This window comes from Camellia sinensis, chromosome 1 (assembly GCF_055761805.1).
Source record: "Camellia sinensis isolate YWXY chromosome 1, ASM5576180v1, whole genome shotgun sequence".
In the NCBI taxonomy this organism is placed as follows: Eukaryota; Viridiplantae; Streptophyta; class Magnoliopsida; order Ericales; family Theaceae; genus Camellia; species Camellia sinensis.
Window position 1 is genome coordinate 14,506,056 of NC_138961.1, and position 16,134 is coordinate 14,522,189.

General features: G+C 35.0%; 2 protein-coding genes across 2 annotated transcripts; one reads left to right on the forward strand and one right to left on the reverse strand.

The window, feature by feature from the left end:
* Positions 1–11,241: 11,241 nt before the first annotated feature.
* On the reverse strand, positions 11,242–12,387 carry LOC145819407 (uncharacterized). Its single transcript, XM_082913411.1, has one exon. The coding sequence runs from the start codon at positions 12,385–12,387 to the stop codon at positions 11,242–11,244; it is 1,146 nt and encodes a 381-aa protein (XP_082769537.1).
* Positions 12,388–14,519: 2,132 nt separating this feature from the next.
* LOC114289835 (zinc finger A20 and AN1 domain-containing stress-associated protein 6) lies at positions 14,520–15,750 on the forward strand. Its single transcript, XM_028233652.2, has 2 exons — positions 14,520–14,756; positions 14,850–15,750. The coding sequence occupies exon 2, from the start codon at positions 15,041–15,043 to the stop codon at positions 15,536–15,538; it is 498 nt and encodes a 165-aa protein (XP_028089453.1). The 5' UTR covers positions 14,520–14,756; positions 14,850–15,040; the 3' UTR covers positions 15,539–15,750.
* The last annotated feature ends 384 nt before the right edge of the window (positions 15,751–16,134 follow it).

The following is a 16,134-nucleotide window of genomic DNA, read 5'->3' on the forward strand; positions in this document are numbered from 1 at the left end:
TAAAATTTTAATAAATACATAAAAATATAAAAAATGTACTGAATTCTCGTATTTTTTTTTATATTTTTGGTATTTAGTGAATTTTTAAAAGTTTTTTTTCAGAAATTTTTTACTTTTTAAGTATATTTATGTTAGGTATGTCTACAAAATAAAAAAAATACTTAAAATATTAAAAAAATTCAGTAAAAACAAAAAAATACGAAAGTAAAATTTTTTAAAAAGTGTTTTTGAAAAAACACAACCAAACAAGCTGATGCTATTAGAGCATCCACAATGGACACACTAACGCGTTTGTTAGTGTCAGTTGCCAAGTTTTGGCTAGTGGTGGTGTGTGTTTGGGGCTGCAATGGAGTTGTTAGTGCGTGTGTTAGTAGGCTTCATTAGCGTCAGTTGCTAAATGGTTTGTTAACTGCGGCTAGCGCTTTAGCTAGCGTAGGGAAGTGTTTTTTTTTTTTCTTCCGGGTTGACCGGTCGGACGTCCGGTCGCTTGACTCGGTCAATGGATTTTTTTTTTTGACTTAAAATTTAATTTTGGTCTTGAAATTTTTTATTAAACTAAATTATTTATTTATTTTATTTATTATATACACACACACATATATATATATATATATATATATATTTAACACACACCTTAACACACCCCTTAACACATCCATTGCACCACCACTTACTGTCTAAAATTAACAAACTCTTAACACATCTTAACAAACATTTTTAGACTCCACTTTTACCATTTTTTATCATATAACACATACTTTAACAAACAATTTTAGCTATCCCATCGTGGATACCCTTATATCCGCGCAAATTTGAGCTCTCAACTGAGTCCAGATCCCCTCCTTGAGCCCCCTCCTTCATTCCCTCCTTGCAGGGGCCTTCGGGTCCACTTTGAGGCCCAGTTTTGATAATCCGAACCGTTCATATTTTTAGATTTATTCAGTATATTATACCTTTAAAAAATCAAGTTGATCGGATATCAGAAAGTATGCGTTCAGAAAATTGGGACTACAAACTATTTTTTAATAAACAGTTTTCCAAACACATACTTTATGATGTTCGATCAACTTGATTTTTTACAGTTATGATATACTGAATAAATCTAAAAATATGAACGGTTCGGATTATCAAAATTGGGCCTCAAAGTGGGCCCGAAAGCCCTGCAAGAAGGGAATGAAGGACCGAAATGAAGGAGAGGATCCCAATTCCTCTCAACTAGCCCAAATAATGGAGCAAGGATCCTCTCCAGCTTATCTCTACACCCCCTCCCCAAGCAACGGTCCAAATTGAACCACATCATCCCATGTAAAATGTGCGGCTGAGATTAGTTTTTTTTAAAAAAAAAATAAAATTAACACCCTGACACAACACGTCCCACCAATGCGCTGTCTCTCTCTCTCTTATTCCTAATAAAAAATTTAAAAAATTATTTTATTCTTTTTTATTTTATTTTCATAAAATATACTTCCTCTGTCTTAAAATTTAATCCCTTATTCCATTTTTTATTATCTCAAAGTATTAGTCTTTTTTCAAAAATTAATGACAAAAATAATTTAAATTTTCTATTTTATCCTTCTTTTAAATTCATTAATAATATAAAAAGTACAATTAAGACAATTGATATTATCTAAAAAATATACTATCATAAGATATATATCTATATATATATATAATTTTTAATATAAAATTTATCATTGAAAATATATCTTTAAAATGACACTAATATTAATTATATTTAATAAAAATTTAAAATAAATAAAAAGTAATTACTATGCTAAGTTATGTTTTTAAATTGTTATTTTTTAAATATAAAAATAATTTGTTGAAAATAAACACACAAGAGTTTTTAATTTGATGAAATTAGTTATGTTTTTAAGTTGTTTGGTTATGAATTTGGAAAAGTGTTTTTAAAACTTTATTGAAAAATTTATAATTCATAACCAAACACATAATTCAAAACTCTATTACAAATTCTATTCAAAACTCATAAAATTCAATTCAAAAAAATAATTTGTCATTTTTGTCTAAAAAAATAATTTCTATATTTATAAAATATCAAAAACTATATAATATATTTTTTGGAGAATATCAATTGTGATAATTGTACTTTTTATATTATTAATGAATTTAAAAAAATGGCAAAATAGAAAATTTATATTATTTTTGTTCTTAAATTTAAAAAATAGACTAATATTTTGAAATAATAAAAAAATGAAATAAGAGATTAAATTTTAAGACTGAAAAAGTATACCTTATGAAAATAAAATGAAAAAAATTAAAATAATTTTTTTAATTTTTTATTAAAAATAAGAGAGAGAGAGAGAGAGAGAGAGAGTAAGTGATTGGTGGTGTGGGATGTTGTGTTGTGTCAGTGAGTTAATTGTTTTGTTTTAACTAATTTCAGACCCACATTTTGCATGGGGTGATGTGTTCAATCTGGACGGTTGCCCGGAGGGGAGGGCGGAGAGGATAGCTGGAGAGGATCTTTGCTCCAAATAATGTGGGAAAAATAGAAATATCGGTTGTCCCAAAAGTGCATTTGTTTCACACGTGCACCAAAGCCAAAACCAAAAACTCAAATGATGACTATCTCTTAGTAAATATTTTGGTTGCGTTTGGTAGAGTTTTTTAAATATAATTTGAGAGTATGAGTTGTATTTTGAGTTTGTGAGTTTTGAAATTATGATTTGAGTGTGAAAAATTTGTTTGGTGAAAGAGTTTTGAATTGAGTGGGAAATTTTTGATGTGACATATGATATTTGATACAAAAACTTACAACTCATAACCAAACATACAACTCAAAATTCTATTAAAGCACATAATTTTTTTTAAAGAATTCAGAACATATTTTTTTCGAATATATAAAAATTAACATATATCAAAAAAAAAATTCCCCTGTTCCGGTCAACCGACTGGACGACTTGTGGGACGTCCGATAGGACATCCGGTGGGACGACCAGTTAGGCCAAATTTTTTTAAAAAAATAATTTGAAAATCGCACTTTAGACAGAGTTCTCTGCAGAGTTTTGTATTTGTTGTGGAAAATTAGTTGGAAAACTCTATCCAAACATGATATTACAATGTACGGGTAGAATTAGGATTTGAAAATCCTTCCAAACAGAGCCTTTCTTTCTTAGCAAACACACTCTCTCTCACCAACGGCCACTGACAACAATCACCGACCACTTATTATCTTTCTCTCTTTTCTCGCAAATGCTGGTTTGATCGTCGCCAAAGAGAAGAAGAAGGCGAGATGGTTCAATTACTGCTAGAGAGGAAATGAGGGTTCAATCACCGTCGAAGACGAGTAGAGGGTGAGCGACATATGTGTCGCAATCTTGAGAGAGAAAAAGAGAGATTTGTTTCAAGTTTGAAATAAAAAAAAGAAGAAGAAGGCTTTGGGAGAGAGAGAGAGTGCCAACGTTTGTTTACCGTTTGTGAGGAAAGAGATGAGGATGATTCGACCCAACTACAAGTAAAATCTAATTCTAAAATTATTAAAAAAAAATTAAAATTCTTATTATACACCATTTTATTTGGCAAATTTTACAAAATATTTTTTTGACTAAAAAAGATTAAAAAAAAAAATAAAAGCACATTTTTCTTTTGCAAAAAACAAAAAAAAAAAAAGCAAAAAAACTTAGGCCTATTTTGAAAATATATAATTTTAATAAAAAGTCACTTAAAAAATTAATTAGTCCACTCTATTTTTTTATACATATTTTTATTAAAAAAAACTAAAAAATAATTAATTTTTAAAACAACCCTCAATAACAAAATTTAAAACAGCTATCAATTACATCAGTATTTATTTTTAATATAAAAAAACAAAGAAAAAAAGATTAAAAAATAATTGTAAAATTCCACCGCAATATACTTTTTCGATGAAAAGTTTACAATTTTAAATTAATGAGAGATTATGTTGCGTTCACACAATGTAAGACGTCCACATCATAATAAATAAACAAATGGTGACACGTGGAAAAAATGTGTGGAGCCACCATTAGTGGAAGTATTTTTATACTTTTCAAAATTTATCAGCCGCGTAAAGAATCAGGTGGATGGCAATCCACCGTGTCCACCTCCATCATCGTCACGCTCACTGTCACCGTCCGCTCTGAAATCTTCTGATAGCCGCCACGTAATGCCAAAATGGAAGCGGCCTTATTTCTTTATTTAGAGAGTGATGTTCTCCTGTGGTTGGCCTCGTCTATCTTGTCATGTACCTTCTATTTATCTTATTTTATTTTTTTTATTTTTTAAAAAATTAGATCGGAGCATATGAATTGAGACCAAGATTCTCATATTCCATTGTCTAATTAACAATGATATCAAGTCATATCACATTAAATATAAATATATTAACTAAAATGATTTTTTAATCATTTTTTTTAAAATTCAAAGGAAAGATAACAACATATTAAGGTATTGGGCTAAACAAGCTTAAGTCCTTTTAGAAGATAATCTAATTATATCTACAATAAGTAGATTAGCAATTTCAGTAGAGGGGGTTCTCTAACACTACCAAATTATCACCATGAGACACTCATATAATTGCTAGCCTATCAGCATATTGGTTTCCTTCACGGAGGATGTGGCTAATCTCACAATTGCACCTGTGCATGAGGAATTTGATATCCTTTAGAAGTGCTCTGTAGGGGTAGTTACTGGGTGTAGTAGTATTGATGTTGATCACCACTTGTTTTGCACCAGTTTCAATCAAAACATCTCTCATGCTTTTCTCCAAAATGATGGTGAGACCTTTATAGATGCCCCAAATTTTAGTTTCCTCGCTTGTGGCTGACTTCAATTTCCCATGAAATCCAAAAATCTAGGTGTCGCGAGCATCTCTGCACAAACCACCATAACCAGCAGGACCAGGGTTGCTTTTGGAGCATCCATTGGTGTTGAGCTTGATTTTTCCTACACAATGAGGGCACCAATTAGTTTTAAAGTGTAAGTAGTCACCTGTGAAGTGGTCTGTGTGAAAAGCATAATGTATTTCTACTGCTTCATGTTGAAGGCCACTACAAAGATAGTGCCCCAAGGGATATTAAAACACTCTCTGTTTTTGCTTGTTAAGTTATGTTGGAGCCAAGTGTCCAAGCAATTGTGAATATTGGGAGCTATCCAGCTGTGATGAGTTAGTATGTCCCATACTTCGATAGATTGTTGGCACTCTCTTAACAAATGGTTTAGGTCCTCGCAGTAAATCTGACAACGTGGGCAAGTGTCATCAGTCGTAAGGCCTCTGATCTTCCTTTGGTGGTTGGTAAGTACTTTGTTAAGCATCAACAACCAAATAAAACCCTTTAATTTTTGAGGAATCTTGAGTTTCTAGATCTAGTGCCAGTTGACTAGGCCAGTGTCCTGAGAAGAGGCTTGATTAGCAATCAAATTGTAGGCAGCCCCAACATTAAAACCACAAATGGAAGAGCCAATCCAGTGAGGGTTATCACTTAGCTCAACAAATTGTAGAAGATGAATCTGTTGGATTTGATGTTGCATAAATTGTGGTAGAATATTAGCAACCCCTTCCATATCCCATTCTCCTTCCTCATTGATTATAACAGCAACAGTGACATCCTCTGTGATATGTGGACCTGGAAAAATAAAGACAAGAGGCCCATTTCCACACCACCAATCCTTCCAAAACGAAATGGTTTTGCCGTTACTAACTGACCATTTAGTTTCCTCAGCCAGAATGGCTCTAGTCTTCATGATGCTCCTCCAAGTATAAGATGCATTTTTGTTAGGAGGCCAATTAGAGAAAGTATGCTTGTGTAAGTATTTGCCCCTGAGGATTTTGGTCTAGGCAGCATCTTTGTCAGAGTTAATCTTCCATCTCAATTTAGCTAAAAGTGCTACATTCTGATCTTCAACGATTCTAAGTCCTAGTCCTCCTTCTTACTTAGCTTTACAGACTTGTTTCCAATCTACCAAATGGACTTTTTTCCTTCCTTCCTGATCACCCCATGAGAAGTTTCTATTTAGCTTGTCAATGTGTTTGCAAATGCTTTGGGGAAGTTTAGTGGTTTAAATAATGTAGGCAGGTATGGAAGATGATACAACCTGAATGACAGTAGTTTTGCTAACTAAAGAGAGAGCTTTGGCTTTCCAAGAGGACAACTTTCTCTGAATTTTTTCAATGACACCATTATATATGTGTCTGCTGACCCTGCTGTGGATAAGAGGATCGCCAAGATATCTACCAAGGTTTTGAGTCAAACTGATATTGCAAAAAGAGCTAAGCTCCTTGGCTAAGTTCATGTGGATATTTGGGGAAATATACATTTTAGATTTTTGGAGGTTGATTCTCTGCCCTGAAATGCAGCAAAATTCATTCATGGTTTCCATGATTGTCTCATAGTTTATCTGATCAGCTTTGGCAAAAAGAGGAGAAGGTCATCTGCAAAAAAATAAATGGGAGACAAGTGGGTTATTATTGGAAGCTTTCAGTCCCATCTATTTTCCTGTATCCATCTGCACTCTGATCATATTAGATAATCTTTCCATGCAAAGAACGAACAAATACGGTGAGAGAGGGTCGTCTTGTTTAAGACCACGATCAGGATGGAAATTTTCCATGGTTTCACGATTCCATAAGATAGAAAAGTTCACAGAGGAAACACAGGACATTATGAGATCAATCCAATGCTGATTAAGGTTGAACTCTTTAAGGGTAGCTTTCAAGAATGGCCAGGAAATTCTATCATAAGCCTCTTCAAAATCGATCTTGATAATAATGCCACCATGTTTACCTTTTTTATGGCATAAAGTATGGATCAACTCTTGAGTGATGATGATATTATCATGAGTGGATCTACCGGATATAAAGCTGCTTTGGTTAGGGCTAACAAGATCATTGAGGAGAGGCCGAATGCGATTGACTAAAATTTTAGACAAGATTTTATACAAAACATTACAAAGGCTAATAGGGCAGAATTGTTTGATATTCTCTGGAATTTCAGTTTTGGGGATAAGTGCAATAAGAGTGTGATTCACTACATGAGGTATAGATTTACAGTGGAAACAGTTCTTGATGAAATCACAGTCATCACTCCCAATCAAATCTCAAAATTTATGGTAGAAAATAGCTTGAAAACCATCTTTTCCAGGAGCCTTGAAAACACTGATGTTCTTGACAGCAGTCCAAATTTCCTCATTAGTAATGTTTGTCAACAAAAGGCTATTCTCATCATGCGAAAATTTGGGAGTAGAAATATTGCACCAATGATCTAAGACAGTCCCAGGATCATTATTGAATAAAGACATGAAGTAACTCTGAATGTGAGTACGGACTAAGAGTGGGTTATCAATCCACACATATAACGATCCTGGTTGTCCCTTTACTGTTATGTTGTATTCCGGACTCGGTTCCGTGAAGTTGGTAGTGGTATCTATCTTGTTGTCGTCTTTTAATTCCACTTGATTGAGTTTTAGGATGTTTTGAGCAGGGTTGTTACAAGTTGGTTAGGCCTTGGTTTCAATTCCTTGTTGTCCAGTTTTTAGGCGATCCGCTCGAGCGGGGATTGCACACCTCCAGTATTTCGAGTTCCTGCAAAACTTCTGCAGATGTGGTTTTTGCGCTCGAGCGGGTTTGTTTACGCTCGAGCGCTACCGCTCGAGCGAGTAGTACTTTCTGGGTATAAGTTTTGGGAGGGGGAAATCTACGCTCGAGCGGACTGGTTTTCGCGCTCGAGCGGAAGTGCTTTATTCTTGTGTCTTGGCGCTCGAGCGGGCCTTATTGCGCTCGAGCGTGTCCAGATTTTTGTTCTTGGAGCTCGAGCGTTGTGTTCTCCGCTCGAGCGGGTCATGCGTATATGAGTTATCCGCTGTGTGGTTTTAAATCACTTTTTACTTTCTTTTCTCTCTCCTACTTTTTCTAAAACCCATTTTGAGAGCTCCTTTCTCTAGAACCTTGACTTCTCTCTAGGTATTGATCTAGTAGGAGTGATTTCCTCACCTTTGGCCTTTACAAAAAAGTTGTTGATCGTCGAGGGCTACCTTTTGATCCGAGAAATTCGTGGGTTGGAGCATTTTCGTCTTCTTCACCTTCTTGGTTGGGAGTCATCTTTTGAGGTAGGGATATCCTACTCCTCTTTATGAGTTTTGTCTTTAAATTTTGGTATTTCGGTATGTTGGGGGTTGTTGGGTAATTTTGAGAGAGTTTGGGCCTTTGTGTAATTTTATAAAGTTGGGGTTTTAAATATATAAAACGTAAATACATGTTTGGCATGAAGGAATGAAATTAATGTTGGAACATTGACGAAAACAAAACCGTGAAGGGTTGAAATGTTAATTATGGAAAATGTCCTAATTACATTGATTGATTAATTTGTATAATTAATTGTTGGAAATGAGGGATTAAATTGAGAATGTGGAAATTGGAAAGGGAAGGGATTAAAGGGTGTAGTTGGATCATTTATCGCTCACCTAATTGAAATGTCGATTTAATATCCATTTTGTGCATTTATTTTTCTGTTTAGAAATAACTGCTTTGGGCTATCGATGGAGGATAGTCTTGATTGTTGTAGACAATGCATAATGATTAGGCAAACTAAAACTAATCGATTGAATGTGTCATAGAGTATGACGGTGGATAGAATACATTAATTTTACGTATTGATTGATTGTGTATAGAACCTTTGTGTTTATATGCATTGTGTGTAGAGGAGGAGATGGAGGATGTACTCCGCGGTTTAGGGGAAGATGGAGGATGTACCTCTAAACCGGATAGTGTTGGGACGAGATGGAGGATGAACTCTGTAGATACAGCTCATATGCTTGTCTAGAGAAGTGAAGATACAGCTCATAGACTTATCTTTGAGATGTGTGGATACAACTCATATGCTTGTCTAGTGAAGTGTGGATACAGCTTATATGCATATCTGTTGATGCGTAATATGTTTATCTGTTGATGTGTTGATATAGCTAATATGCTTATCTATTAAATAAAGATGAAAAATGAAAAGTGACATAGATTCGTATGTTATGAAATTGTGACGTAATATATGTGGGTGTATCGGTGTTGGCCATCTATCAATTGCTAATCTTTTAGTCATTGCTCATAGTTGGTTTAGTATATCTCTGCTGGGCTGTGGCTCACCCTATATGGGAACATCATTTTCAGGTACAGGTAGCATGCCACCTCCAAGGACATAGCTTGGGAGGCTAGAGGCGGACACACTTTTGTTGTCTTATTTCTTTTGATGTATTACATGTAAACTCAAGCCAAGGGCTTAATATGTAATTGAGTTAGTACTCTCTTTTGTAACCAAGTGTTAACTTGGAAAGCCGTAAGCCCGTAGGACATTTGCTTTTGTTGTTAACATGTAATACTTTTGTAATGAAGTACTCTGATGAATTGAAGAATGTAGATCTTTTGTATATAAATGTATATTTATATTGATGGGTTTAATGTTATTATTTTGAGGGCGTTACAACTCACCTTGGTCGTTTTTTAGAGAGTCAATCCTTAATTTCTTCCTTCTAGTAATGGCAGAAACATGAAAAAATTTAGTGCTCCTCTCTCCTTGAGTGATCCTATTGGCTCTAGATTTTTGAAACCAAAGAATTTCTTCTTGAAAAAGAGTTCTATTATACTGATTAATAAGGTTTTTTTTCCAAAAGAAGGAGGTTATGAGAGGAAAAGAAGCAGAATATTGAGCTTTTTGGATCCCCTCAATTCGACATAAGAGCCACCTTTTCCTTTTAAATATGTTACCAAAAACATCTTTGTTCCAAGTGAGTGAATTAGTAGCAACAGAAAATAGGTTGTCATGAATGAAAGATGCATGATTCCAAGAAGACTTAACAATATCCTTATAAGTAGGATGAGATAACCAAGCAGCTTCAAAACGAAAAGGATAATTAATAGGGTTAAGTTTGGTTATATCTTCAGTGTAGACCATAAGAGGTGAATGATCCAAATAAGTTCGAGGTAAATTTCTGACTGCTCTTTCGGGGAATGTGGTTTTCTATTCCGCATTGCAGAGAGCACGATCTAATCTTTCCATAGTGTTAGCCATTCCTTGCCTATTGTTGGACCAAGTGAATTTCGATCCTGTGTGGCCAAGGTCCATAAGTCCACAACGTTTAATGTTATCAAGAAACTTTCGGCATCTGTAGTCTGGTTGTTTTGGGAGAAACTCCTTCGTTCATTCTGACCCATGATATCATTGAAATCTTCCCCAACAAGCCAAGGGCTAGCCATGGTGTTTGCAGAGTTTTCTAATTCATTCTAGAGGTTTTGACGAATGCCAAGATTTAGGCTAGCATAAACTGCAGCTAGGACCCAATCTTCATAATTCTCTCTTTTCACAGTGGCTTGGATAACTTGGGAATTGGCAATATCGGCACTAACAGAGACTTGTGAAGGATCCCAAATTAGCCATATACCTCCAACTCACCCAACAGGATCAATAATGGTAGAGGCAGTAAACCCCAGGTGATTGAAGAAAAGGCCCATGGAGCTAAAAAAAACTTTTGTTTCAAACAAAACCACAACATTACGGTGATGAAGTCTAACAAGTTCTTGAAAAATTTTCCTAAAGATTTTGTTGTCGGCTCCCCGACAGTTTCACAGCATAACATTCATGGATGAACGATTAGAAAAGTTGGGTAGCGGGTCTGTGCTAGCCAAACCAAGATATTTACGCACTATCTTTTTAGATAGCTCTGATGGTCTTAGAGTTGCCATATGTGTTGCCTGCAGAAGTCTTCCGCCTATGCTCACCCACTTGGGCCCGATATTCAGCCTTATCTCTTTTATCCACCACTCGATGTTTACTAGGTGAATGACTATGCTCTCTAGTTCGAGATATGATCCCATCGAGCTATGCCGCATCCTGGTAATTTGAGCTACTGGAGTCTCCGGGTCCTCGCTGATATTGGAGTGGCTGGAAGTGCTTATTATGGTTATCAGGTGGTTTCTACTTGAGATCAAAGGTAGCAGTGGAAGTGTTAGGGCTTTCGGTGGAAGGTGGGGGAGAGGGGAAAACAGGGATTTAAACTGGAGTGGGATCAAAATGGGAAGAAGATGGGTTAGAGGGAGTGGTTTCGGTAACCATCAAACTAGGTGCTTTACAAGTAGCTTGCACCAGGCTTGGTGTGGAGCCAGTAAGAAGAGTCACAGGTCTATCTTGTCCTTTACCAGCTGTGGTCTTATCTTTGATGAGTTGTCTCTCATCCTGTTGTCTATCAAAATATATTTTGTTCACTTCCGTGGGATTGCCTGCCTCAAAAGATGGTTACATTGCTGTGTGCTCCTTTCATATCTAGGTCCATTAGGCCTTTGTGCTTAGCTTTATCTTTGAGTCCTCCTATGCTTCCATTCGCAGCAAGAGGCCCAAACCTATTGGCAGACCTTTTAGAATTAGTAGTATTGGATCCAGTCTGTCTTACCATGGGATGGGGCCTATTGTTTCTCCTATTCACTAACATCCAAGGCCCAAAATCTTCTAGTTGTTCACGGTTAGCAGTAGGTTGTTTCCCTGAGGAGCTAACCGTTGGGATTGGATGTGACCCAGCGTCATGACCGTTAGGTGTAACTTCAGGAGTTGCCTTCACCGGCTCTAGTGCCAGCTTGCTGCTACAGTACTCTTTCCGATGCCCAACTTTCCTATAGTGGAAGCAAAAATAATGCAAATGTTCATATTCCACTACATACATATATTTGCCTATAGCAAATCTTGAAATTAATGGTTTTGCGAGATCCACTTCTACACAAACACGTGCATATCTTCCTCTAGCAGACATGGCAGTATTCAGGTCTATCTTAAGTGGTTTTCCAATAGCCTTTGCGATATGGAATAGAACTTTCTCATTGTAATATTCTATCGAAAGTTGTGGAAACCTTACCCATAATGCGGTGGCTACTTCGCCGGCCTCTAAGGGTTTGAAATCAGGCTCCCATCGTCGTACAGTTAGGTAGTGATCCATTATGATCCAAGGGCCTTCCGTATATACTTTGCTACAATCAATTCGTATTTCGAATTTGACTAAGAAAAAACCCAGACCCAAATCAGTGTCTTCAAAATCTCCTTGCAATCCCCAAATCCTTTTGAGTTTGCCGACGAGGAGTTTGTATCCTATAGTTTTCCCAAGTAATCTGACAATCAAGCAATCCTTCCATGGCCGATGAATGAACTGAATGAGTCGGGACAGAAGTTTGATTTTGGGGATGCCTGGCCCTAGACCATCATTCTGGGATTGATTTGCTTCCTCTATGACCTCGTTATCTTCTTCATCAGTAAGAAATTCATCATCCGAAAGTCTATCCAGGTCATTATCAAAGGCCTTCTCGTTGGCTTTTGTTGAGATAAGAGCTTGTTTGAAAGAACGTTTAGTTTGTTCCTCTGTGGTAGCTTGGGTCGCGTCAATCATAGCTTGATTTTCAGTGCTCTCTGTCGCGTTTTTGATATTCTTGGTGCTTCGCACCAGATGATCTTCTTCTTCCAGCTATTGGTCATTATGGTTGTCATCGGGTATTCTGAGAGCTCCAAGTTGAACGGTGGTCTCCATTTTCACCGATGTGTAGTAAAAATCCTGTTAGAGTTTCGTCCCTCGTTATAAAAGGAGAAAAAAATAAATAAAAAGAGAAAATATCATATAAAAGATCTTATTTGATTGAGTTATAAAACTTTATTTGATTGTATTATTTTATTTGTGTAAACTAATTTTAGTATTTTATATATGATTTTTTAAATATAAAAAGAAACACACGTTAAATACTTTTAATTTTTTACCAACTATTCATATAGATGTGGACTCGACACGTTATAGAGTTCACAATCATATAAATAATTGATAAATTTTTTTATAATGCGTCAATAGCAATTTTGGATGTATTTTTAAGTAGGACCATGTAAGTTCAAGATTTTGAGATGAAATAAAGGCTTGGTTGAGATTATGACATATATTAAGGTTAAGTTTGGCATAATTGAAAAAAGTCAAAAAGTCACTATCCTATTTAAGTCACATCATCTTATTTAACACATCACTTCAAACCCAACCCAAACCCAACTTATATTTCATAAAAAGTCAAAAAATACATTTATTTAGTCTTTCCAAACTAGGCCAAAATCTCAATCAATATACGACACTTAAGTTACGTGCTCCTAATAAAGATGTGATTTCTAGATTGGATTCCAACCTAATTAAAAGTGTACTCCTAAATAAGGGGGCCTTGTCAGACGAATTATATTTCTAAATGGAAAAAGAAACTTAAAAGGGGGCAAGGTATTCTTATTTAAAGGCTACACCCCATGTGATGGAGAATTTATATTATTTGTGTTATTGAGTAAGTGTTAAAGAGAGAAATTTATTGATTTAGCATCGAAAGACAGGGACAGATACTAATCTTGATTTTGCAACATATTCATCTTTAAAGTCCAATATCGTCTCACAATATCGGAAAAGACAATCTCTCATCTGGTATGATGTTTACTCACACAATAATGTTGATTGTTTTTAAAGGCTCGTATATGTGGCATTGTTTGGTTATAACAATAAAATAAAATTCACCTTTTTTCGTCAACCGTTAGAAAGTCACTTTTTTTTTTTTTTTTTTTCTTTCAAATATTTCTTTACTTTTTGTGAAATTTTGAAAAAATTGTATTATTAATTTGATAGTCTAGAAGGATGTAAAATATATATAGGTTCTAAAATTTATTTAAAAAACATTAAAGAAAAAAAAAACAACTTACTAAAACTTTTGTGATAACCCTAATTTTTTGTTTTTTAACAAAAAAAAATTATCTTAAAAAAAATACCAAAAATAATTTGCCAGCCTAAGGCGTCCTTTGGTATATGTTTGTTTTAGTCTAAAAATAAAAAAAATTATTTAAAAAAATCAAAAAATTTATAACCTATACCAAAAAGTTAAAGATTTTATTTTTTTTTATTTTTTTGCACATCTTTTTATAAAAAATCAAAAATTATTTCAATTATATTAATTTTGTACCTCATATTTTAGTCAAAAATTATTAAAATAATCTGTTCCCGAACGAGGCTTCCTTAAAAGAATGTGTCCATATATTACCACACTTCTTATTCATTACGACTTCAAATTTTACAATTTGTAGTTTTTATATGTGAAATTATTATCATAGTAATGATACATAACTTTAATATTACAATTTTAAATAGAGGCTCATTTTAGAAAGTGGGTTAAAAGTCACTCTCCAGTTTTTAACCGACTTCCCTCTCTTACAAAAAAAGTTAAAAAAAAATTAAAAAGTAACTTTTAACCATCTTTTCAAAATAACCAAAAAGTTCTAGTGAGGTGGAAGAGAGAGAATAGAAAGAGATAGAGAGAGGAGTGTGGCCCTACCCTCCACCCAATTAGAATTGCATTAAAGCTCTCAAGTTAAAATTTTCAAACATTATAAGTGATGCTACATACACTAATTAGTATATAAATATTAATTATAAAATTATTATTGATCTCATTCATTATACAAATTATAAATATTAAAAATATCTTAAATTATATCACATCACCAAACATTATTCTTATTATCAACGGTACATTGAGATTTTCCAATCAAAACGAAACCTCATGAAAAAATTCCATGCACTCGACTCCATAATAACCTCACCCTTAAAACCTATTCATCTTTATTTTTTCCTCTCCCTTCCTTATTTATAGTAGCATCTAATTCCGTGCCCCATCCGCTCTTCCAACCTGTCCCCCACCCACTTTCTCTCTCCTCTCTCTCTTTCCCTCAAACTCTCCGTCTTCTCTCCTTCACGTACGCAACCTCTAACCCTCATATCCTTCGATTTCGCTATCTATTCATTCAATCTTTCTAAATAATTTATAACTTTTTTTTTTCTCTGTGCAGGCGATTCAAGTTTTTAATTCACGAAGTCTAGCCAAAACAATATATATTTGAGCGATTGATTGAGCGAAATCAATCGCTCATATATATATATATATATATATACATATATACACACAGAAATTTATAGATTATATATTTTATATAATATACGTCTCCGTGTGTATATAGAATTTTCCAGATCTGGAAAAAGAATGGCAGAGGAACAGAAATGGCAAGAACCAGAAAATCACAGGCTTTGCGCTAACAATTGCGGATTCTTTGGGAGTCCGACGACGCTTAATCTCTGTTCCAAGTGCTTCAAAGATCACTGCATCAAAGAACAACAAGCCTCCACTGCTAAGATCGCTGTTGAGAAGTCTTTGACGCAGGCTTCGTCATCGTCTTCTTCTTCGTTCGATTCCGTTTCGATTTTGCCGGAAATCTGTGAGGTTTTGTCTGCGCCGGCAAAGGTCGAGGCGGCGGCGGTGGTGAAGACAGCGGTTCCGGCGGCGGCGCAGGCGAATAGGTGCGCGACGTGCAGGAAGCGCGTGGGGTTCACGGGGTTCAAGTGCAGGTGCGGGACGACGTTCTGTGGGTCTCATAGGTATCCGGAGGAGCACGGATGCACGTTCGATTTCAAGGCTTTGGGGAAGGAGGAGATCGCGAAGGCTAATCCGGTGGTGAAGGCAGAGAAGCTGGAGAAGATATGATCGATCTAAGTCGTTGATATAATTTGGTGATGATGTGGAATCGGACGGTGGAGGAGAGCTTGGAAGCTCGGAGATTGGGTTGGTTGGTTGGGGATTTCCTTTTTAGCACATGTAAAATTGAATATATTTGCATTTACTTTCTCTCTACAATAACTTTTAGAAATTAATTACGATCCATCAAATTTGTGTGCTTTTGTTGTTTTTGATCTAAATTACTGTCTACTTTGTGGTTCGTTTGGTTTTACATTTCAATTTTTTTTTTTTTTTGGCATTGGATTTATGGTTTTGAGAGTTTTGAACAAGAGTCTCATCTTGATGGCCATAGCGGCGTTGATGAAATATGGATCAATGCGTTAAAAAATACAAATTCAAAATTTATAAATACTTGTTAATCAGTTTTGATGAAGAAAGGTGAAGGTGCTACTTCTTTTAGACTTTTCAACCAAATTTGATTATGAAAAACTTTAAAAAATACAAATTCAAAATTTAAATACTTTTTAATCAGTTTTGATGAAGAAAGGCAACTTTTTAGACTTTTCAACTATAAATTTGATTGTGAAAAACTTTAAAAAATACAAATTCAAAATTTGAATACT

Bases quoted from the DNA above. Each gene is read 5' to 3' on its own strand.
- LOC145819407 (XM_082913411.1), bottom strand. From the start codon at position 12,387: ATGATTGACGCGACCCAAGCTACCACAGAGGAACAAACTAAACGTTCT.
- LOC114289835 (XM_028233652.2), top strand. From the start codon at position 15,041: ATGGCAGAGGAACAGAAATGGCAAGAACCAGAAAATCACAGGCTTTGC.